The sequence below is a fragment of the Salvelinus namaycush genome, chromosome 13, assembly GCF_016432855.1.
Source record: "Salvelinus namaycush isolate Seneca chromosome 13, SaNama_1.0, whole genome shotgun sequence".
In the NCBI taxonomy this organism is placed as follows: domain Eukaryota; kingdom Metazoa; phylum Chordata; class Actinopteri; order Salmoniformes; family Salmonidae; genus Salvelinus; species Salvelinus namaycush.
In genome coordinates this window covers 25,207,817-25,230,943 of record NC_052319.1, presented here as the reverse complement: position 1 = coordinate 25,230,943, position 23,127 = coordinate 25,207,817, and the positions used below count along the sequence as shown (strand labels likewise).

The following is a 23,127-nucleotide window of genomic DNA, read 5'->3' as shown; positions in this document are numbered from 1 at the left end:
TGGACGTACTGCCAAATTCTCTAAAACTACATTGGAGGTGGCTTATGGTAGAGAAATTAACATTAAATTATCTGGCAACAGCTTTGGGGGACATTCCTGCAGTCACTATGCCAATTGCATGCTCCCTCAAAACTTGAGACATCTGTGGCATTGTGATGTGTGACAAATCGGCACATTTTAGAGTGGCCTTTTATTGTCCCCAGCACAAGGGACACCTGTGTAATGATCATGCTGTATAATCAGCTTCTTGATATGCCACACCTGTCAGGTGGATGCATTATCTTGGCAACAGAGAAATGATCACTAACAGGCATGTAGACAAATTTGAGCACAAGTAGAGAAATAAGCTTTGAGAGAAATAAGCTTTTTGTGCGTATGGAACATTTCTGGGATCTTTTATTTCAGCTCATGAAACATGGGACCAACACTTTACATGTTGCGTTTATATTTTTGTTGAGTGTAGTTACAGTTGAATTCAGAAGTTTACATACACTTAGGTTGGAGTCATTAAAACGTGTTTTTCAACCACTCCACAAATGTCTTGTTAAACTATACATTTGGCAAGTCAGTTAGGACATCTACTTTGTGCATGACAGAAGTCATTTTTCCAACAATTGTTTACAGACAGATTATTTCACTTATAATTCATTGTATCACAATTCCAGTGGGTCAGACGTTTACATACACTAAGTTGACTGTGCCTTTAAACAGCTTGGAAAATTCCAGAAAATTATGTCATGGCTTTAGAAGCTTCTGATAGGCTACTTGACATCATTTGAGTCAATTGGGGGTGTACCTGGGATGTATTTCAAGGGATACCTTCAAACTCAGTGCCTCTTTGCTTGACATCATGGGAAAATCAAAATAAATCAGCCAAAACAAATTGTAGACCTCCACAAGTCTGGTTCATCCTTGGGAGCAATTTCCAAGTGCCTGAAGGTAACACGTTCATCTGTACAAACAATAGTATGCAAGTATCAACACCATGGGACCACGCAGCCGTCATACCCCTCAGGAAGGAGACGCGTTCTGTCTTCTGGAGATGAACGTACTTTGGTGCGAAAAGTACAAATCAATCCCAGAACAACAGCAAAGGACCTTGTGAAGATGCTGGAGGAAACAGGTACAAAATATCCATATCCACAGTAAAACGAGTCCTATATCGGCATAACCTGAAAGGCCGCTCAGCAAGGAAGAAGCCACTGCTCCAAAAATAAGAAAGCCAGACTATGGTTTGCAACTGCACATGGGGACAAAGATCGTACTTTTTGGAGAAATGTCCTCTGGTCTGATGAAACTGTTTGGCCATAATGACCATCGATATGTTTGGAGGAAAAGGGGGAGGCTTGCAAGCCGAGGAACTCCATCCCAACTGTGAAGCACAGGGTTGGCAGCATCATGTTGTGGGGGTGCTTTGCTGCAGCACTTCACAAAATAGATGGCATCATGAGAAGGAAAATGATGTGGATATATTGAAGCAACATCTCAAGACATCAGTCAGGAAGTTAAAGCTTGGTCGCAAATGGGTCTTCCAAATGAACAATGACCCCAAGCATACTTCCAAAGTTGTGGCAAAATGGCTTAAGGACAACAAAGTCAAGGTATTGGAGTGGCCATTACAAAGCCCTGACCTCAATCCTATAGAAAATTTGTGGGCAGAACTGAAATAGTGTGTGCGAACAAGGAGGCCTTCAAACCTGACTCAGTTACACCAGCTCTGTCAGGAGGATGGGCCAAAATTCACCCAATTTATTTTGGGAAGCTTGTGGAAGGCTACCTGAAACGTATGACCCAAGTTAAACAATTTAAAGGCAATGCTACCAAATACTAATTGAGTGTAACTTCTGACCCACTGGGAATGTCATGAAAGAAATAAAAGCTGAAATAAATCATTCTCTCAACTATTATTCTGACATTTCACATTCTTAAAATAAAGTGGTGATCCTAACTGACCCAAGACAGGGAATTTTTACAAGGATTAAATGTCAGGAATTGTGAAAAACTGAGTTTAAATGCATTTGGCTAAGGTGTATGTGAACTTCCAACTGTATATGTCACTTGTGGTGACATTTAGACCGTGATTAAAGCTTCTTCAGTCCCGGCCTTGTTTGACTATAACTCATTGAGACAACATGAATGCTTTTCTTCTCTCAGAGATACTTCAGAGAACTTTTTCAGTCACTTTCATTGCCACAGCCTGGGAGGAAAATGAAATGTTCACAGCAGCCCTCTCAATGTTGATTTATATTATTTCCAGTCAAAGCTTTTTTTCCCTGGCCTTGTTATAGACTCCTGCACAATGGTTATTTTGATCCAGGCCATTCATTCCTAGTGCCAAGCACTCATTCACTTTTTCCACCTACTGTCAGGTGTTTGAGTTATGCCTGAGGGCTGAGCATATTCAATCTTATTTTATACAAGTATGACAATATTGGCATAAGCATGTGAACAATTGATCTTCTGCATTTAAATCTTATGGTCAGATGGTTCCTACATATTTAGCTGTTGCTGCCCTTAGATATGCATTTGCAAATAATAGCTGCTATTCGGTGCCAGCTCTCACAAAAAGAGGGACTAGTTGTTCACATGGGAATACTATTAATTCACAATCAGATATATGATTTTAGCCCTCATATTGTCCCAATGCCACAGAGAGACTTCGTTCAGTAATAAGAAGGAGATTCAGCTCCTTATTGTGATTATGCACAAGTGAAAATGTTATATTGATCTGAATGTACAGTTGCATGACTCAATGTCATTGATCATAAGGATTCCAAAATAGAAGGTTAGGAATTAGTTTAATTATCACCTATGTGTTCCAGTGTGGAGGCAGAATATCTCCAGTCATCTCCAGTAAGACATCAGAGTTACTACAGATTTAGATCTATGAACAACCCCTCTAATTAAAGAGGTTTTACCACAAAACAATCCAAAACAGATTTACATTTGGGCTTTGAACTTCTACAAATATAATTTTAAATGTGTAGTTTACAGTAGTGCAATTGAACAAAATGTAAATTAATCGCTCCATTAACAATGTTGATTTACATGCAAGTATAAAAATGGTAATTTTATGTTTTTTTTTATTAATGCAGAGAAGATACTTTAATGAACCAGGTATATCTTATTGACTTCTGTCTTTTTTTGTATGATCCTTTCTCTCTTGACAGAAACATGAGGCAGGCGTGAGGGCTCTGCTGGAAGAGGCAGACAGTATGGCAGAGGAGAAGAAGGAGAACGAAGGGGAGGTGTACGAGGCCATGGCTAACTCGCTGAGCGATGCCTGGAGGACCCTGATCTTAATGCTAGAGAAGCGCAGGTCGCTGTTACACCTGGCCTCAGAGTTCTTCGACAGGGCCCTGGAGGTAGGAGGGCTAACAGAAAGGAGATGTTGTAGCTACATAGAGAATACATAGAGCTACATAAACCATACATATACCCAGATCTCACTTCTAGAGAAGTGCTGGTTTCTGCTACACCTGGCCTCAGAGTTCTTTGACAGGGCACTTGAGTTAGGAGCCAGGCAAACAGAAACAGAGCCATTAAAGGTATATTATAGCTACATAGAACACACATAGAGCATACATAGAGCTGACATAGACCATAACCCTAACAGATCAGAGCTGATTTTGAGTTAATGTACATGTATGCCTCAGGTGTTTTCACTGCACTAATAAGCATGTAACAAAGTGACCTTTCAACCAGCTCTGTGGTTCTGAAATGGAAAGTTCATTTTTAATTTTGTTTGTTGGAGGAAATGTAACATTTCATGATATACAGCATCCAGTGTTGTGTTCTTGTTATTACTGCTGTTCTAGAGTTAGTACATCTGTTTCCTCCTTTCCAGTTTGCTTTAAAACAACATTAAAGGAAACAGCACATTGTTTTATCAGTTTTGTTAGCATTACGTTATTGAAAAAAAAAATCAAAATAGCTGTGTAAATGACGAGGGGCTGTAATGTAATCCTGTTTTTACTGCAATATAAATACACAGGTCATAGATACTGTATCACGGAACACTGTTCACAAATGTACTGTTAATATGGCACAATGGGGCAGTTTCCTTGTTATTAGTCCAATGACAGTGGCTCCAACCAAGAGCATTGAGTTGTGTGATACTGTACAACCACTGTACCTTACAGAGGCACTAAATGAGGGCCACCCTAAATGCTGCCGCACAAAGCAGACACATTATTGTGATGATTATGAAACATGATGAGTGGTTGTGTGACAGATACAGGATTCAGGTGGTTCTGTAGATGCTCTGTAGATGTGACTGAAAAGTTTAAAAAAAACAGCAGAACTGTTTGTACTGTTTGCCCTTTACATGTTTCATCCCTGACCAAACAGTGCTTCTTGTTTCCTTTGTTTACTTCTCTATCAAATCTACTGTGAGTGAATTAAGCCTTTTGAGATCTCCATGAATAAATGTGCAAAGCCAGATCCCATGCGAGTATAAATGACTCTGTTGTCTAACTATACAGATAGATTTACTATATCTTCCCCCACCTCTTGCAGTTTGCTATCAGAATAGATGAGGCAGAAGAGTTCCAGAGCAGAGAACAGGAGCTGGCAGATGCTGAGTGTCTGAAAGAACTGCTCCTGAAACACAGTGTTATGAAGAGAGGTGAGTATATGCTGATACACCTACAGTAATGCCTCCCTTAGAGAAATTATGTTTATTCCCTTTGAGTAATGACATCCGGGTCACTGCTCCAGATGTCTGATACTTGATACACAACCTCAATCTGGTCCTGACAGTCATTCAGTCACCTCTGCCCTCCCTTGAGAGAATCATTCTCCTCTTAAAGTTCCTGAAATGTGATGATTTTACCCTGCCTTTCAGTCTCCAAGGCAGTGAGAGCTAATGGAGAGATAGATATATGCTAGATGTGAGAATGAGTGGCGTTCATGTCATATCAACAGCACAGGGCTAGGACTGAGACGTGTCAGTAGAGTAAAAGCTAGTTGTCATTCACATGAGCTGGTTGAGGCTGCTGAGGGCCACAGGGGGCATTATGTCATGCCATTGTAACGGTAATATAAACAACAGGCACTCTTTCTCATGATAGTATTTGATGAGAGATTACACTTTAGTGTGAGGTACGTTATTTACTTTACAAATTGATCTATAACAGCTGTATTTACACAACCCAAAGCTGGATCAAACTTTTAATTTGGCTTGATACTCCAGCATTTTGAATTTTAGATAAAATATTTTATATGAGGCGGCAGTACAATGTCACCTTTTATTTGAGGGTATTTTCATATATATCTGTTTTACCGTTGAGAAATGAAAGCACTTTATGTATCTAATCCCCCCATTTGAAGGTGTCATAAGTATTTGGACAAATTCATTACATTTGGTAAAAAGTTTAGAATTTGGTTCCATATTCCTAGCACACAATGACTACATCATGCTTGTGACTCTACACACTTGTTGGATGCATTTGCAGTTTGTTTTGGTTGTGTTTCGTATTATGAAGTGCCCAATAGAAATGAATGGTAAATAATGTATTGTTTCATTTTGAAGTCACTTTTATTGTAAATAAGAATATAATATGTTTCTGAAACTTCTACATTAGTGTGGATGCTACCATGATTACAGGTAATCCTGAATGAAACGTGAATAATGATGAGTGAGAAAGATACAGAGGTATAAACATTATGCCCACCAAAAAGTATAACCTCCCCTGTTATTGGTAATGGTGAGATGTTAGCATGTTTTGTGGGCATAATCTTTGTGCATCTGTAAATTTCTCACTCATCATTATTCAAGATTCATTCAGGTGTTTAGAAACATATTTTATTCTTATTTACAATAGAAGTGACTCCAAAATGACACAATACATGAATTACCATTCATTACTATTGCGCACAACATAATCTGAAACACAACCAAAACAAACTGCAAATGCATCCAACAAGTTTGTAGAGTCACAAGCATGATGTAGTCATTGTGTCCTAGGAATATGGAACCAAATCCAAACCTTTTGACTAAATTGAATGATACTTATACTTATACAAATACTTATGACACTTTCAAATAGGTGGATACATAAAGTGCATTAATTTCTAAACGGCAAAACAGATATGTATAAACATCATCAATCTGAGTATTACGGCTCTCGTTGGTGGTAGGAAGAGTAGACCAAGGCGCAGCGTGGAAAGTGTTCATGATTTTAATTCAAAAAACACTCAAACAAAATTGAAAACGAAAACACACAGTTCTGTCAGGCAACAGTAACTAAACAGAAAACAAGATCCCACAACCTAATGGTGGGAAAAAGGGCTGCCTAAGTATAATCTCCAATCAGAGACAACGATAGACAGCTGCCTCTGATTGGGAACCACACTCGGCCAAAAACAAAGAAACAGAAAACATAGAATTTCCCACCCAAGTCACACCCTGACCTAACCAAACATAGAGAATAATAAGGATCTCCAAGGCCAGGGCGTGACACTGAGCAGCTAACCGATCTGCTGCAGCTGTACATAGCACATCTGTAAATAACCCATCCAATCTACCTACCGCATCCCCAAATTGTTTTTATTTACTTTTCTGCTCTTTTGCACACCAGTATTTCTACTTGCACATCATCATCTGCACATCTATCACTCCAGTGTTAATTTGCTAAATTGTAATTACTTCGCTACTATGGCCTATTTATTGCCTACCTCCTCATGCCGTTTGCACACACTGTATATTGACTTTCTTTTTTTCTATTGTGTTATTGACTATACGCTTGTTTATTCCATGTGTAACTCTGTGTTGTTGTATGTGTCGCACTGCTTTGCTTTATCTTGGCCAAGTCGCAGTTGTAAATGAGAATTTGTTCTCAACTAGCCTACCTGTGTTACGGCTGTCCTCGCTGACAGAAGGTGGGGACCAAAAGGCAGAGTGGTTAGTGTTCATTCTTTTAATGAAAATCAACAAAACACTTCAAAATACAAAAACAACCAACGTGACAAAACCGAAACCGTCCTGTGTGGCAACAAAACCTCCACAGGAACAAACACCCACAAAACACAAGTGAAACCCTGGCTGCCTTAGTATGATTCTCAATCAGGGACAACGATTCACAGCTGTCTCTGATTGAGAATCATACCAGGCCGAACACAAAATCCCAACATAGAAAATCAACCATAGACAACCCACCCAACTCACACCCTGACCAACTAAAATAAATACAAAACAAACGAAAACAGGTCAGGAACGTGACAACCTGGTTAAATAAAAAAAATAAAAACTGTATGAAAATACCCTAAAATAAAAGGTGACATTCTGTACTGTCGCCTCATATAAAATACTTGATCTCAAATCCAAAATGCTGGAGTATAGAGACAAATTAAACTTTTTAGCTTCACTATCCAAATAAATACGTAGAGGAGTATACATATTGTTACACATGTCCAGCATCTGCTCAAAGATGTTGTATGTGCAAATGAAATCATATTTTCCTATTCTGACCCATATCTGTCCCTCTGGTCTACTGGAGAAGTCAATGTTGGTTATAAACAAGAGTGTCTTTCTAATGAGAAAATTGTAAATGTTACAGTATCAAGTAATTCAGCTCTTTGCAGCTATTGGTACTATGAAATGCTTTCAAGTAATAGTAAATAAACCATTCTTCCCTCTCTCTCTCTCCTCTCTCTTTCTCTCCCTCCCCCCCTCCCCCCCTCCACCTCAGGTCTCCTGGAGAAGTCCATGCTGGTTCTGAATAAGAGCCGTGATCTTCTAGACTTCCTGAGAGAGTTCCAGACAGAGGAGGCTCTACAGAGGAGTGAGGCGTTGCAGGGGGCTCACAGCAGCTGTGGCCGGGTGGAGAGTCTTATGGAGATACTGCAGGACAGGAGGAGACAGGTGGACCAGCACATGAAGCAGCAGCTCCTTGACCTGGAAGTCATCCTCAGCATCTACCAATGGGATCGGCAGGAACAGGAAGTGAGTCACGAAATGTCAATATCCAACATCAATCCATGTTAGAAATCTACTTTTTACTTAAAACCTTTACCTACCTTATATGCAAGTAGACATAAATGTTCTGTGGCATGACCTTTGGCTAATAAGTATGGTATTAGAAAGTGCATCTGATATTGAACTGAGAGAATACTTACCTAGGAAAATATGATACCATCAGTCTCGTTGACCCATACGGGGTCGTGTTAAGATGATGAAAGCACAGATGTCTCTGGCTGTGCTTCATAAAGGTTTGCTACTCTATCACGTGTGATTCAGTTGGTAGAGCATTTTATTTTATTTATTTAACCTTTATTTAACTAGTAAAGTCAGTTAAGAACAAATTCTTATTTACAATGATGGCCTACCCCGGCCAAACCCTAACCCGGACAACGCTGGTTCAACTGTGCTCAGCCCTATGTGACTCCCAATCAAGGCCGGTTGTAATACAGCCTGGATTCAAACCAGGGTCTGTAGTGATGCCTTTAGCACAGAGATGCTGTGCCTTAGAACGCTGCGCCACTTGGGAGCATGCACCGCCAGGGTTGTGGTTTCAATCCCTGTATGCACTCACTATTGGCAGTAGCTCTGGCTAAGAGCGTCTGTAAACATGCATCCACTGCTTAGTGTCAGGGAGAGCAGTCATGAAGCATATAACTCTTCCTTTGAAGTAACATGTTACCTGATCTACTGCACCTTTACCCAAGTATAAGTTCATGAATAACTGATTGTAGTGATAATACATTGTATTCTTTTCAGGTAACCCACTGGTTCAAGAGCAATGCTGACTTGTACTTTGAAAGAGATCATTTGGGCTCAACTCTCACTGAAAATGAAGAGCTCCTTCAGGAATACAAGAAGTTTGAAGAGAAAGCCAAGGTATGATACTTTAAATATGAGTATATTATGGGGAACAAATTTGCTAAGGGTTTGACTGTTATTTTCATTTGATTCATTGTATCACACAATAGACATGGAAAATGTGTAGAATTGCGAGAAATGTCCTTTAAAGCGGCTAAATGTTCCTATCGCTCCATGGCACAATGTGTAGAATTGCAGGAAATGTGCTTTAAAACGGCAATTTATTTGATCTCTGCCAACAAGAGGGGTATGAACAGTTTGAACAGTTTGGGTTTGCATGGGTTGAGAGGTGAGGGTTTGTTACTATGCCGATAAATGACAATATCCATACGGCCCTTTGCCACCTAGGGAATTTGTGTGACTGGACCTTAGTACTTCTGATATCAGTCATACTGTGCCCTTATAATAATGCATGTTGTGTGTGTGTCTGTCTGTGTGTGTGTGTGTGCGTGTGCCTGCATCCTGTCCTGCAGGACTGGAGTGAGTTGGTGGAGAAGTTGCTAGCCCAGGCCTCAGAGCTGCTAGCGGGGGAAGCAGAGGGCCGGGCTGAGGCTGAGACTGGACATGTCTCTGAGAGGAGTCTGGCTCTCAGAGCCCTGCACGAGCACTTTTGGAACCTGATGATGGGCCGCCTCGCACACTTACAGGAGAGCAATGCGTTCTTTAGCAGCGCCAACAAGGTACGGTAACCGAGAACCAAAAGGAAAAATTATAACCTCAAATAAAAAGTCCAGGCACTTGCGTGGGTTTGAAAGGTAAAAGCCTTTAAAGGGGCAATTTTTAAACTTGTAAATTAATGATATGTACCCATTGATTCTTAAAGAATATAACTTATAAATGCCTCATTAGTTTAATTCAACTGTCGTACCCCATCAGAACTCAACATATACGCTTGTTATACTTCAATGTTTGTAAACAAAGTAAATGTAAACAAACACTATTTAGCCCCAGAACACGGATAAAACCATAATTTGACTATCAGGGATGGTCAGTCTGGACAGTCCTTGCATCCATAGCCTCATCCCTCAGCTTTTTACTGAAACAGTGGTGTGGAGTACACTTTGATATTGTTTCAACTGCTGATTGCCCTTTTAATGTATGGGCTCAGTCATGATTAAAATACACCAATGCGTATGTACATAACCCTGTTAGGAGAGTAGGTGGCACAGTAGTATTAGTAGTAGAAGGTAGCTGGTGTAACTATATATATCCCCTACAGGAGAGCAACAGCTTCTTTTTCAGTATCAACAAGGTACAGTAACTTCTGTCTTGTGGCGACAAATAAGCAGGGTCAAGATAGTAGTTACTAATTAGTGAACATAGAGATAGAACGGTTCTATATCTATACTAGTGTAAATGTAACCTTCAGGAAAAACATGCCTTCCGTGCCAACAAGGTAGCTACTGAAACTGTACATATGACCTTCAGGAGAGCAATGCATTCTTTATTAGTGCCAACAAGATAGTAACAGTAACTGTACATATAATGTGCCACATAAACTGTGCCAATAAGGTACTGTAGCTTTAACAAAAAAAATTAAGGCTAAACTTGTAGGATATAGACCATCCAAATATATGAGGACACTCTTGCCAGATAGCTGTTTAAAAGTATTTATTTAGTTGGAATATCTATGTAGTAAGATTCATATCTTTCCTGCAGTTAAATGACCAAATTGCCCTCTAGTGGCCTCATGGGTGGAATGTTATCAATATTTTTCAATATTTCATAATTAGTCAACCTTATTTTTAAAAACCCGCTGAAAATCCAGTGTTTCTATGTAAAATGGTTTTGTTATATTTCAATCTTCTGTGATGTACATAAAGTGGAGAATTGGGATGCAAACTCAAAATGTAATACATTTCAAAGTACAGGTGTCTTCTTAAGCCCAAAACCATGTATAGTACCAGTCAAAAGTTTTTATTCTACATTGGCAAAAAAAAATATTATTCTACATTGTAGAAAAATAGTGAAGACATCAAAACTATGAAATAACACATATGGAATCATGTAGTAACACCCTTGGCATTCTCTCAGCCAGCTTCACCTGGAATGCTTTTCCAACCATCTTGAAGGAGTTCCCACATATGCTGAGCACTTGTTGGCTGCTTTCCCTTCACTCTGCGGTCCAACTCATCCTAAATCATCTCAATTGGGTAGAGGTCGGGTGATTGTGGAGGCCTGGTCATCTGATGCAGCACTCCATCACTCTCCTTGATCAAATAGCCCTTACACATCCTGGAGGTGTGTTTTGGGTCATTGTCCTGTCGAAAAACAAATTATAGTCCCACTAAGCTCAAACCAGAATGGAAGGTGTATCGCTGCAGTATGATGCTGTAGCCATGATGGTTAAGTATGCCTTGAATTCTAAAAAAATCACTGAGTGTCACAAGCAAAAAAAAAACACACCATCACACCTCCTCCTCCATGCTTCACGGTGTGAACCACACATGCGGAGATCATCTGTTCACCTACTCTGCATCTCACAAAGACACGGCGGTTGTAACCAAAAGTCTCAAATTTAGACTCATCGGGCCAAAGGACAGATTTCCACTGGTCTAATGTCCATTGCTCGTGTTTCTTGGCCCAAGCCAGTCTCTTCTTCTTATTGGTGTCCTTTAGTAGTGGTTTCTTTGCAGCAATTCGACCATGAAGGCCTGATTCACACAGTCTCCTCTGAACAGTTGATGTTGAGATGTGTCTGTTACTTGAACTCTGTGAAGCATTTATTTGGGCTGAGAATTTCTGAGGCTGGTAACTCTAATGAACCTATCCTCTGCAGCAGAGGTAACTCTGGGTCTTCCTTTCCTGTGGCGGTCCTCATGAGAGGCAGTTTCAGCATGGCGCTTGATGGTTTTTGCGACTGCACTTGAAGGAACTTTCAAAGTTCTTGAAATGTTCCTCATTGACTGACCTTCATGTTTTAAAGTAATGATCGACTGTTGTTTCTCTTTGCTTATTTTAGCGGTTCTTGCCATAATATGGACTTATGGTCTTTTACCAAATAGGGCTATCTTCTGTATATCACTCCTACCTTGTCACAACACAGCTGAATGGCTCAAATGCATTAAGAAGGAAAGAAATTCCACAAATGAACTTTTAACAAGGCACACCTGTTAATTGAAATGCATTCCAGGTGACTACCTAATGAAGCTGTTTGAGAGAATGCCAAGACCGTGCAAAGCTGTCATCCTGGCAAAGGGTGGATACTTTGAAGAATATTTAATATAAAGTATATTTGGATTTGTTTAACACTTTTTTGCTTACTACATGATTCCATATGTGTTATTTCATAGTTTTGATGTCTTCACTATTATTCTACAATGTAGAAAATACTAAAAACAAAGAAAAACTCTTGAATGAGTAGGTGTGTCCAAACTTTTGCCTTGTACTGTATGTGAGGTGTATACTTTTGTTTCATAGTAGATTTGTTTAAGAACACCAAGAAACACTATTGATTTAACCCACTGCAGTAAAAGGTTAAAACACGGAAAACAGACTAGCTACTGACAATGCGTTACGCTCTCACACAACATGCTATACATATCATGTGCCGCCTTCTATAGCAGTACCAATGAGGTGGCTATGTAACCGTAGATATCACATTCAGGAAAGCAATGCGTTCTTTAGCAGTGCCAACAAGGTATTTACTGTACCAATCATGTGCCCTACAAATATGTGAAGAGTGTAATTATTATTGAAGCACTAAGTCTTTGAGGTCCTTACACAGCATAGTGAACTAGTGACTTGAATTTGATTTGAATATGCTGCCCTCAAGTGGACATTAAGGGCACATTTGTGCCATCTACTGCATCATAAATTGTTATTTTTATTATAATGGCAAATATTACATTTACTCAGGACTTCCGTTAAACTGTCTATCATGTTTACATGATTACTTTTATGTACAATGTCCTATCCTCTAATTTCTGTTTATGTCAGGCTTTTGGGGTCCTGGGAACTGTTGAGAGTAAACTAAAGGGGTTGAAGAGCCAGACACTACGGTTGCCTAAGTTGGCCAAAAAGCACGAGGAGCTGCTGCGAAGCATTAAAGAGTCAGCCACCGACCCTCTTCAGAGAGGACAGCTCATACTGCAGAAGGTTGACCCACAGAGGTAATGTACACGGCATCCATATTAGGACATCCTCAGTCCTCAGACTCAAAACCTTACTGCCACCCTAGTCAAGTTTAAAACCTGCAGTGGTCAAGTATCACCACAGCCTGCTTATTGCTGGTGTAGCAAAACTAAGATTTTAAATATGCTTGTTAAACTGTATGTGATGCAAAATAGGCCTTTATTTTGATAGACAGATGATCGATCAAGAATGCAGATATTATTATTACTACATGGAGCATTTGACAGCATACATGGCTCTTACTGTATTTCTAGTACCCAAGTGGAAGGGGTGAAAAGGATGCTGGGATATGTGAGAGACCGGGTTGATACTCTGAGCCGGGAATGCCACGCCCACCGAGCACTGGCAGCCAAGAGACAGCAGCTGGTGTCCACATGTGAAGACCTCATAGACAAGGTACACACAAGCCTTAGGCTGTGTCCCTAATGGCACAGCCTATTCCCTCCATAGTGCACTACCTTTGACCAGGACCCATAGGGCTCTGGTCAAATGTAGTGCACAATATAGGGAATAGGGTGCCATTTGGGGCTAAACTTTAGCTATCCTTTTTATTGCACTCCTATTGATGTGTAAGCCCACTGCTAGTCTCATTGGGCCTGATTCAGAGTTAAAATAAGCATGTGCAAGTTAGACAATTGCATATCATTTACCGTCAATAGGAAAGGTACACAAAAGTTTTGAGTTAAGAAGATCTAAAGTCAGATTGGTCATTTTCAGCCGTATTGTGAGGCTAGTTGACAGCCTAGAGTCAACTGCCAATGCTTTTATATGTGTGTACATTTCCATCTATTTCAGTTGACTGCATTTGACTGAATTGTTTCGAATCCCACCGTACCTTCTCCGCTATGCAATCTGGTTTCCGAGCTGGTCATGGGTGCATCCCAGCATCGCTCAAGGTCCTAAACGACATCATAACCGCCATCGATAAAAGACAATACTGTGCAGCCGTATTCATCGACTTGGCCAAGGCTTTCGACACTCTGTCAATCACAGCATTCTTATCGGCAGACACAACAGCCTTGGTTTCTCAAATGACTGCCTCGCCTGGTTCACCAACTACTTCTCAGACAGAGTTCAGTGTGTCAAATCGAGGGCCTGTTGTCCGGACCTCTGGCAGTCTCTATGGATGTGCATCAGGGTTCAATTCTCGGGCTGACTCTTTTCTCTGTATACATCAATGATGTCGCTCTTGCTGCTGGTGATTCTCTGATCCACCTCTACGCAGACGACACCATTTTATATATATATATATATAGACCTTCTTTGGACACTGTGTAAACTAACCTCCAGACGAGCTTCAATGACATACAACACTCCTTCCGTGGCCTCCAACTGCTCTTAAATGCAAGTAAAACTAAATGCATACTCTTCAACCGATCGCTGCCAGCACCTGCCCGCCCGTCTAGCATCACTACTCTGGACGGTTCTGACTTAGAATATGTGGACAACTACAAATACCTAGGTGTCTGGTTAGACTGTAAACTCTCCTCCCAGACTCACAATAAGCATCTCCAATCCAAAATTAAATCTAGAATCGGCTTCCTATTTCGCAACAAAGCATCCTTCACTCATGCTGCCAAACATACCCTCATAAAACTTACTATCCTACTGATCCTTGACTTCGGCAATGTAATTTACAAAATAGCCTCCAAAACTCTACTCAGCAAATTGGATGCAGTCTATCACAGTGCCATCTGTTTTGTCACCAAAGCCCCATATACTACCCACCACTGCGAGCTGTATGCTCTCGTTGGCTGGCCCTCGCTTCATATTTTATTTGCCAAACCCGCTGGCTCCAGGTCATCTATAAGTCTTTGCTAGGTAAAGCCTCGCCTTATCTCAGCTCACTGGTCACCATAGCAGCACCTACCCGTAGCACGCGATCCAGCAGGTATATTTCACTGGTCACCCCCAAAGCCAGTTCCAAAGCCTTTCGTTACAGTTCTCTGCTGCCAACGACTGGAACGAACTACAAAAATCACTGAAGCTGGAGACTCATATCTCCCTCACTAACTTTAAGCATCAGCTGTCAGAGCAGCTTACAGATCATTGCACCTGTACATAGCCCTTCTGTAAATAGCCCATCTGTAAAACTACCTCATCCCCATATTGTTATTTATTTTTCTGCTCCTTTGCACCCCAGTATCTCTACTTGCACATTCATCTTCTGCACATCTATCCCTCCAGTGTTTAATTGCTAAATTGTAATTTATTTCACCACTACGGCCTATTTATTGCCTTACCACCCTAAACTTACTTAATTTGCACACACTGTATATATACTTCTATTGTGTTATTGACTGTACGTTTGCTTATTCCATGTGTAACTCTGTGTTGTTGTTTGTGTTGCACTGCTTTGCTTTATCTTGGCCAGGTCGCAGTTGTAAATGAGAACTTGTTCTCAACTGGCCTACCTGGTTAAATAAAGGTGAAAAAAAATGTATGAAAATACAAATTGTGGAACTAATAAAGTTAAGTAAAAGTCATGTTTTTCTGTCCCAGATCTCGGTGTGGCTAAAGAGCAGTAACTGTGTTCTCTCCAGCAACACTGAGCCAGGCTCCCTGCTTTCCCAGTCTGAAGACATGCTCAACAAACACTTGGAACTCTCTTCACAAACACAGGTAGTCAGGGATAGCACCTGTGCATATACTCAACCTAATTCAAATGTATGTCCCCTTTGTTCATTTACATATCTTGTACCAAGGTTGGGGTTAATTCCATTTAAATTCAGGAACTTCAGTTAACTTCCTGAATTGAATGAATTCAAATGGACCTAACTCTGTCTTGTACTGTACTGAAGTACTGTACTGAAGTACAGTACCAGTACCAGTAAAAAGTTTGGACACACCTACTCATTCAAGGGTTTTACTTTATTTTTTACTATTTTCTACATTGTAGAATAATAGTGAAGACATCAAAACTGTGAAATAACACATATGGAATCATGTAGTAACCAAAAAAGTGTTAAACAAATCCAAATATATTTTATATTAAAGATTCTTCAAAGTAGCCACCCTTTGCCTTGATGACAGCTTTGCACAATCTTGGCATTCTCTCAACCAGCTTCACCTGGAATACTTTTCCAACCATCTTGAAGGAGTTCCCACATATGCTGAGCACTTGCTGGCTGCTTTTGCTTCACTCTGCGGTCCAACTCATCCCAAACCATCTCAATTGGGTTGAGGTCGTGTGATTGTGGAGGCCAGATCATCTGATGCAGCACTTCATCACTCTCCATCTTGGTCAAATAGCCCTTACACAGCCTGAAGGTGTGTTGGGTCATTGTCCTGTTGAAAAACAAATGATAGTCCCACAAAGCGCAAAACAAACAGGATGGCGTATCGCTGCAGAATGCTGTGGTAGACATGATGGTTAAGTGTGCCTTGAATTCTAAATAAATATATTACTATAAAAATCAATCTTTCATGAAATCACACATGAAAGACACCAAATTAAAGCTACACATGTTGTGAATCCAGCCAACATGTCTGATTTCAAAAAGGATTTACGGGGAAAGCACACCAAACAATTATGTTAGCTCAGTACATAGCCACAGAAAAACACAGCCATTTTCCCAGCAAAAGATAGTAGTCACAAAAAGCAGAAATAGAGATAAAATTAATCACTAACCTTTGATGATCTTCATCAGATGACACTCATAGGACATCATGTTACACAATACATTTATGTTTTGTTCGATAATGTTTATATTTATATCCACAAATCTCGGTTTACATTGGCGCCATGTTCAGAAATGCCTCCAAAATATCCGGAGTAATTGCAGAGATCCACGTCAAATAACAGAAATACTCATCATAAACTTTGATGAAAGATACATGTTTTACACAGAATTAAAGATACACTTGTTCTTAATGCAACCGCTGTGTCAGATTTTAATTTTTTTTAACGTAAAAAGCACACCATGCAATAATCTGAGACGGCGCTCAGATTTAACCTTTCTCCGCCATGTTGGAGTCAACAGAAATACGAAATTACATCGTAAATATTCCCTTACCTTTGATTATGTTCATCAGAATGCACTGCCAGGAATCCTAGTTCCACAATAAATCGTTGTTTTGTTCGATAATGTCCATTACTTATGTCCAATTAGCTACTTTTGCTAGCATGTGTAGTACACATGTCCAAACGCTCACGCAGATGCAGACAAACGTCGGACGAAAACTTCAAAAAGTTATATTACAAGTCGAGTAAACTGGTCAAACTTAGTAGAGAATCAATCTTCAGGATGTTGTTATCATATATATCCAATAACGTTCCAACCGGGGCATTCCTTCATGTCTGTAGAAGTTATGGAACGCAAGGCGCTATCATGAGGAAAGCGAGTGACCAAGAACTGGCAATCTGCCAGACCAATGACTGAAACACCTCCCATCCGGCCCCACATCACACTAGAGGCTTCATTCAGCGTTCTACAGACTGTTGACATCTAGTGGAAGGCGTAGGAAGTGCAAACAGATCCATATATTGAATAGGCGATGACTTTAACATCGACCAGTCTCAGAATTCTCACTTCCTGTTTGGATTTCTTCTCAGGTTTTTGCCTGCCATATGAGTTCTGTTATACTCACAGACATCATTCAAACAGTTTTAGAAACTTCAGAGTGTTTTCTATCCAATAGTAATAATAATATGCATATATTAGCATCTGGGACAGAGTAGGAGGCAGTTCACTATGGGCATGCAATTCATCCAAAAGTGAAAATGCTGCCCCCTATATCAAAGAAGATAAAGAAAAACCATTGAATGAGTAGGTGTGTCCAAACTTTTGACTGGTACTGTATATGTGTCTGATACTATAGAGCTTCTCAATCCTGGTCATTTGGTTGTCAGGAAACAGGCAGTGAGGCAGAGGCCATGGCAGAACAGATAACGGAACTGAAAACACTGGAGTGTCCTGAAGCCACTGAGTTCTCCAACAAAGCATCACTGCTAGAGGAGGAGCTGAAGACAGTCACCAGAAACATCACATCCCGCATCGACAATATCCGACCATACGTGGGCTTCTTGCGAATTGCTGAGGAGGTTATTTTGTCTTCCATTATATTTTGTTGAAATGTAATTCTGTTTTTTGTTCTGTGTATGTTAGTGTTTTACAGTGGTAGGTGACACAGTGGTCTCTTGACTGACTGGACATCCTTGTTCTGTATGTATTTGAAGTGAAATGTGAATAACAGAAGAACAGTTACATTGTACTGAATAGAGTTGTAATTCCTATGCTGTTTCAGGTGGAGGAGCAGATGCAGAGTCTACATGAGAGCTATAACTGGAAGCCAGAGGAGGAGGAGAACAAGGAGAGTGGTGTCCCGTCGAAGGAGATCGCTGATGCTAAGTGGCAGTCCATGTTGGAACGCTTCCTTGCCATGCAGGACCTGGGAAACAACTACATCAATTCATCTAACATGGTTAGACATTATTACATGGTTAGAGAAATTGTTAGGACTCAGCTTCTTCAAATGCTATTATTCATGCAACAGTTTTGGCAGCCTGACATTTGCCAGTTTTAGAATAATTGATTATACTTATCTAGTAGAAGTTGGAAAACCCATTTATTGTTGCTGTATAATTATCTTTGGAATAAATTGTACTTAACAGGCCACTGTCTGCACGCATATAGAAAAACCTTAGAACCATTTATTACTGTAATTCAAACAAGAGGGAGAATGGTTAAACCAACATCCAGTGGTGCTTCGTATGTGAGGGCTGTAGGATACAGACAAGACACAGTACCTGATAGCAATCGATTCTTTATGCTGGCATCGTCAGGTGAGTGAGGACCTGAACCTGAATGTGAGGGTAGCCATCAGTGTGGTGGAAAAGACCATGGAGGAGCTGAACAAGAAGAAGATGGACCTGTCGGACCTCTGGACCTCCTGGCAGCTCCACGTCAATCAGGTGAAGTCCATCAAGAAACAGTGGAAGAAATACAAAGAACAATTGAAAAAGGTACAGTAAAAAGAAGTATATAATGTATATCCATTACAAATTCCTGAATCCCAACCAATGTATTCTTAATGTATCATCAAGTGCAATATCATGAATTAGTAAGACCCCCCTGAATACAATGTCAGAAAATATGTTTTTTTTAAATTCCGTTTTTTTATTATTCCGTTTTTTAAAATGTGTTTTTTACAGACTGTTCATGACCTGAAGAGTGTGGAGGAGGTTCTTGTCCCGACTTCTAAAGTAGATCTGGGAAGTGACCTTCAGACTGTGTCAAAGCTACTGGAGAACTTTAGCCTAGATAAGCCCCACTTCCTGGTAAGAACTATAGCCCATTGACCTGTCATATAGGTAGAATAAATCACAACATTATTATGTATATATTTTTTACAGAACACCATGGTTTTATGAGTACCAATAGAATTATATAGTCTGTTTAAGTGTAAGTCAGAACACACAGTCAGTATACACTGTTTGATAGTACAGTATCTATACTGTGGCTCTAAGTAGCTTGACACCATGCCTGAATCTTTTTACATTTGTGTCATCTCCCTTCTCCCTTTGATCTGGTCCATTATGTGATATCCTATAAGTGAATATGCATAATTTTCCTCTATGTAATGTATGTCCCCTGTAGCAACTGAATGCGGAGGTAGAATACATGGTGAAGACATCAGAACTGTTGGCATTGAAAGGAATTCCTATCAAAGAGAAGAGTGAGAAGGTCACAGAGATGCTTCACCTTCATCAGAGAGTGAAAGATAACATCAAAGAGTACGAGTCTGTCCTCAAGATGGCTGTGAAGTTCCACCAGCTTTATGAAGAGGTAACAACACATAGTCTAAGGGTGCGGGATGCGTCCCAAATGGCACCCTATTCCCTACCGAATAGTGCACTACTTTTAACCAGGGCCCATAGAGTGCACTATATAAAGTAGTGCACAATATAGGGATTAGGGTGAAATTTGGGGCGCTCCCATAGTCTACATACTGTAAATATCAGGGAGGATGTTATCTTTGCTGTAGTCTCTTCAGAGCCATTGTGTCTGGGTCTGGCAGGGAAACTATCTTTGCTGTGTGTTTGAGAGAACACATGGGATCAGTGTAGATCAAAGCTCTCTGCCCTTCATAGGCCTTTTCAGCTTTAAATGTCACATAAATACTGTAACTATCAGAGAGTTAGTTACCTATCTAGCTTTGCTGTATAAACCGAAGAACACAGGATATTAATTTAGAGATGCGCTGGAGATACAGTACCTCGCAGACCTTTTCAGCCTAAAATGTACCATAAGAGATTGATACTTTGCATGCTCCATCCACACTACACTACGCCTGTCAGTCAAATACTAACGATAGCTTTATGGTTGATACATTGACTCATATGAATGTGAAGGCGTGTTCTCAAAGCATATGCAGACCAGCTTTCAAGTGTCTTCACGGAAATGTTCAATCTCTTCTTGTCCCAGTCTGTAATCCCAACATGTTTCAATTTGACCACTATCGTCCCTGTTCCTCCCTAAATGACTATCGCCATGTGGCATTCACATCTGTAATTATTCAAAGGCTGTTCATGACACACATCAACACTATCATCCCAGACACCCTGGACCCACTCCAATCTGCAGACCACCCAAAAGATCCACAGATGGCCTCTCCCACCTGGACAAGAGGGGAAATAACTATGTGAGAGTGCTGTTCATAGACCACTCCTCAGCATTTAACACCATAGTCCCTTCCATTCTCATTACCAAGCTGGGGACCCTGGGAGTGAACATCTCCCTCTGTAACTGGATCCTGGACTTCCTGACAGAACGGCCCCAGGTGGTGAGGGTAGGAAACAACACCTCCGCCATGCTGACCCTCAACATGGGGGATGCTCAAGGGTGTGTGCTTAGTCCCCTCTTGTACTCCTTGTTCACCCACAACTGTGTCCACCCATGACTCCAAGACCATTATCAGGTTTGCTAACGACACAACGGTGGCGACACAACCGACACAACCGATGGCGATGTCAAAGCCTACAGGGAGGAGGTCAGAGACTTGGGAGTGTGGTGCCATGACAACAACTTCTCCCCCAACATCTGTAAGACCAAAGAGCTGATCGTGGACTACAGGAGAAAGAGGGGTGAGTACGCCCCCATCACATCGACAGGGCTGTAGTGGAGCAGGTCGGCACAACAGCGCCTCTTCCCCCTCAGAAGGCTGAAAAGATTTGGCATGGGCCTTCGGATCCTCAAAAAGTTTTATAGCTGCACCATCGAGAGCATCTTGACTGGCTGTATCACCACTTGGTATGGCAAATGCACCATGCTCGACAGTAAAGTGCTACAGAGGGTGGTGCGGACAGCCCAGTACATCACTGGGGCCGATCCAGGACCTCTATATCAGGTGGTGTCAGAGGAATGCCCAAAAAATTGCCAAAGACTCCAGTCACCCAAAACTATTCACTCAGCTACTGTCCGGCAAACAGTACCGGGGCATCAGCTCTCAGACCAACACGCTCCGAGACAGCTTCTACCCCCAAGCCATAAGTAGTTAATGAATGTTTATCCAGACTATCCGCACTGACTAACTGTCTTGCACTGACTTTATGCACACTCACAAGAATATATACTGTATACACACTATATACATACTCACACACACATTACACTGACACTCTCACACAAAACCCATACGCATTCACATACACTACATTAGCACATTGCACACACATGCATACCGACAACACAAACACAAATACACACACACGCATACAGACACAACACACTCATATGCTGCTGCTACTCTGTTCTTTATTTTACTCATATTGTTATCTACCGTGATGCCTGGTCACTTTACCTTTCATGCACATATCTACCTCAAATACCTTGTACCTCTGCACATACTGTATCTCCCTGAATATAGCTCCATTCTTGTGTATTTTATTCCTCTTGTGTTACTATTTTTGGGAAGGGCTAATAAGCAAGCATTCATTTCACGGTTAAGTCTACACCTGTTGTATTCGGCACGTGAAAAATCTATTTGATAGGAGAAATTAAGTTAAATACCTATTTAATGAATAACGGCATCATTACACAAGATGAGTCTAGATAGAATCCAAGAGAATAAATCAGCATTCTATGAGCTCAGGGGGTTTCCTAGACAAGATACCGCAGAACACACTAATAGAACACTAATTGAATATAAGGCTGCAATACTTGGTTATTCGAAATCGAATCTTGACCACCTGGTGATATGCAAACATCATCAAACATTCACATAGATACTGATCATAGCAACAAATAAACAGCCACCTAATTGGATAACCGTTCAATAAACAGCCTCCTAATTGGTTAATTGTTGTGTCCCCAGCTGGATAAGCTGTTAACGTCGGAGCCTGTGACAGGGTTCAGCGAGACGAGCCAGGCTAAGATCCAGCTGATCCAACACCAGGACAGACAGAGCCACATCAGACACCTGTACAAGCTGGCTATCTCTCTGGGAGGAGACATCAGCAACACTGTCCAGCAGTCGGTGAGACTGGAAGGCAACACCTCATCATTCACCACTGTTTGTTTGTTCGTCTTGACCCTGAGAGTTTTTTTTCATTGTGTTTGCACTCCCCTTGCTCCAAGTGCTGTATTACTTTACTTATTTTTTAAAACTTTACAAATATTAGTATGCTTTTGACGATCTAGTTACATTACATGGTCATTATCTAATGATACAGAACTTCTCTCCCCTTCCGTGCCAGCATGCCTCAGGGTTTACAGTGCAGCGTCTGCAGGAGCGTCTGGAGAGACTGGAGAGAGGTTGTGTGAACTGGAGCGCTGAGTCCAACAGGTGTGAAGAGAGCCTCACCAGCAACCTGCGCTACTGTGTCTTCAAGGAGGAGATCACTGAGGTGAAACCCTCTCTCAAGCACACGCGTACACACACACACACACACTGCTTCAAGGAGGAGATCATTGTGGTCGGACGGTGAAACAACCCTTTGGCTTTATCTCAATAGGACTGTTAGTCTTGGTTATTCATCCCAATTTATATAACCCAGGCCCCAGATCAAGAGCTCAACTATTCATTTGTGTTGGGGCTTTAGGCTTTTGTAGTTGCTGGGGCTTTTTATTGTCTGACCTAGCAGCATAGCATAGCACAGCTGTCCCGGGTCTAAATTTAGCTCTGGGTCTGTGATCTTTGTCTCTAGAGGGCCTCTATTCAACGTTACATTT

General features: G+C 40.9%; 1 protein-coding gene across 1 annotated transcript in view; it reads left to right on the top strand.

Moving 5' to 3' along the window:
* Positions 1-23,127, top strand: part of LOC120058050 (coiled-coil domain-containing protein 141-like) — a 53,853-nt gene that overhangs the window by 14,395 nt on the left and 16,331 nt on the right. The window contains exons 3-17 of the mRNA XM_039006531.1: positions 3,171-3,365; positions 4,519-4,627; positions 7,692-7,945; positions 8,720-8,839; positions 9,295-9,501; positions 12,761-12,933; positions 13,210-13,351; positions 15,458-15,577; positions 17,808-17,972; positions 18,203-18,379; positions 18,741-18,920; positions 19,110-19,235; positions 19,555-19,743; positions 22,271-22,432; positions 22,653-22,802. Coding sequence (XP_038862459.1) covers positions 3,171-3,365; positions 4,519-4,627; positions 7,692-7,945; positions 8,720-8,839; positions 9,295-9,501; positions 12,761-12,933; positions 13,210-13,351; positions 15,458-15,577; positions 17,808-17,972; positions 18,203-18,379; positions 18,741-18,920; positions 19,110-19,235; positions 19,555-19,743; positions 22,271-22,432; positions 22,653-22,802 — 2,469 coding nt within the window. The remainder of the gene's footprint in view (positions 1-3,170; positions 3,366-4,518; positions 4,628-7,691; positions 7,946-8,719; positions 8,840-9,294; positions 9,502-12,760; positions 12,934-13,209; positions 13,352-15,457; positions 15,578-17,807; positions 17,973-18,202; positions 18,380-18,740; positions 18,921-19,109; positions 19,236-19,554; positions 19,744-22,270; positions 22,433-22,652; positions 22,803-23,127) is intronic.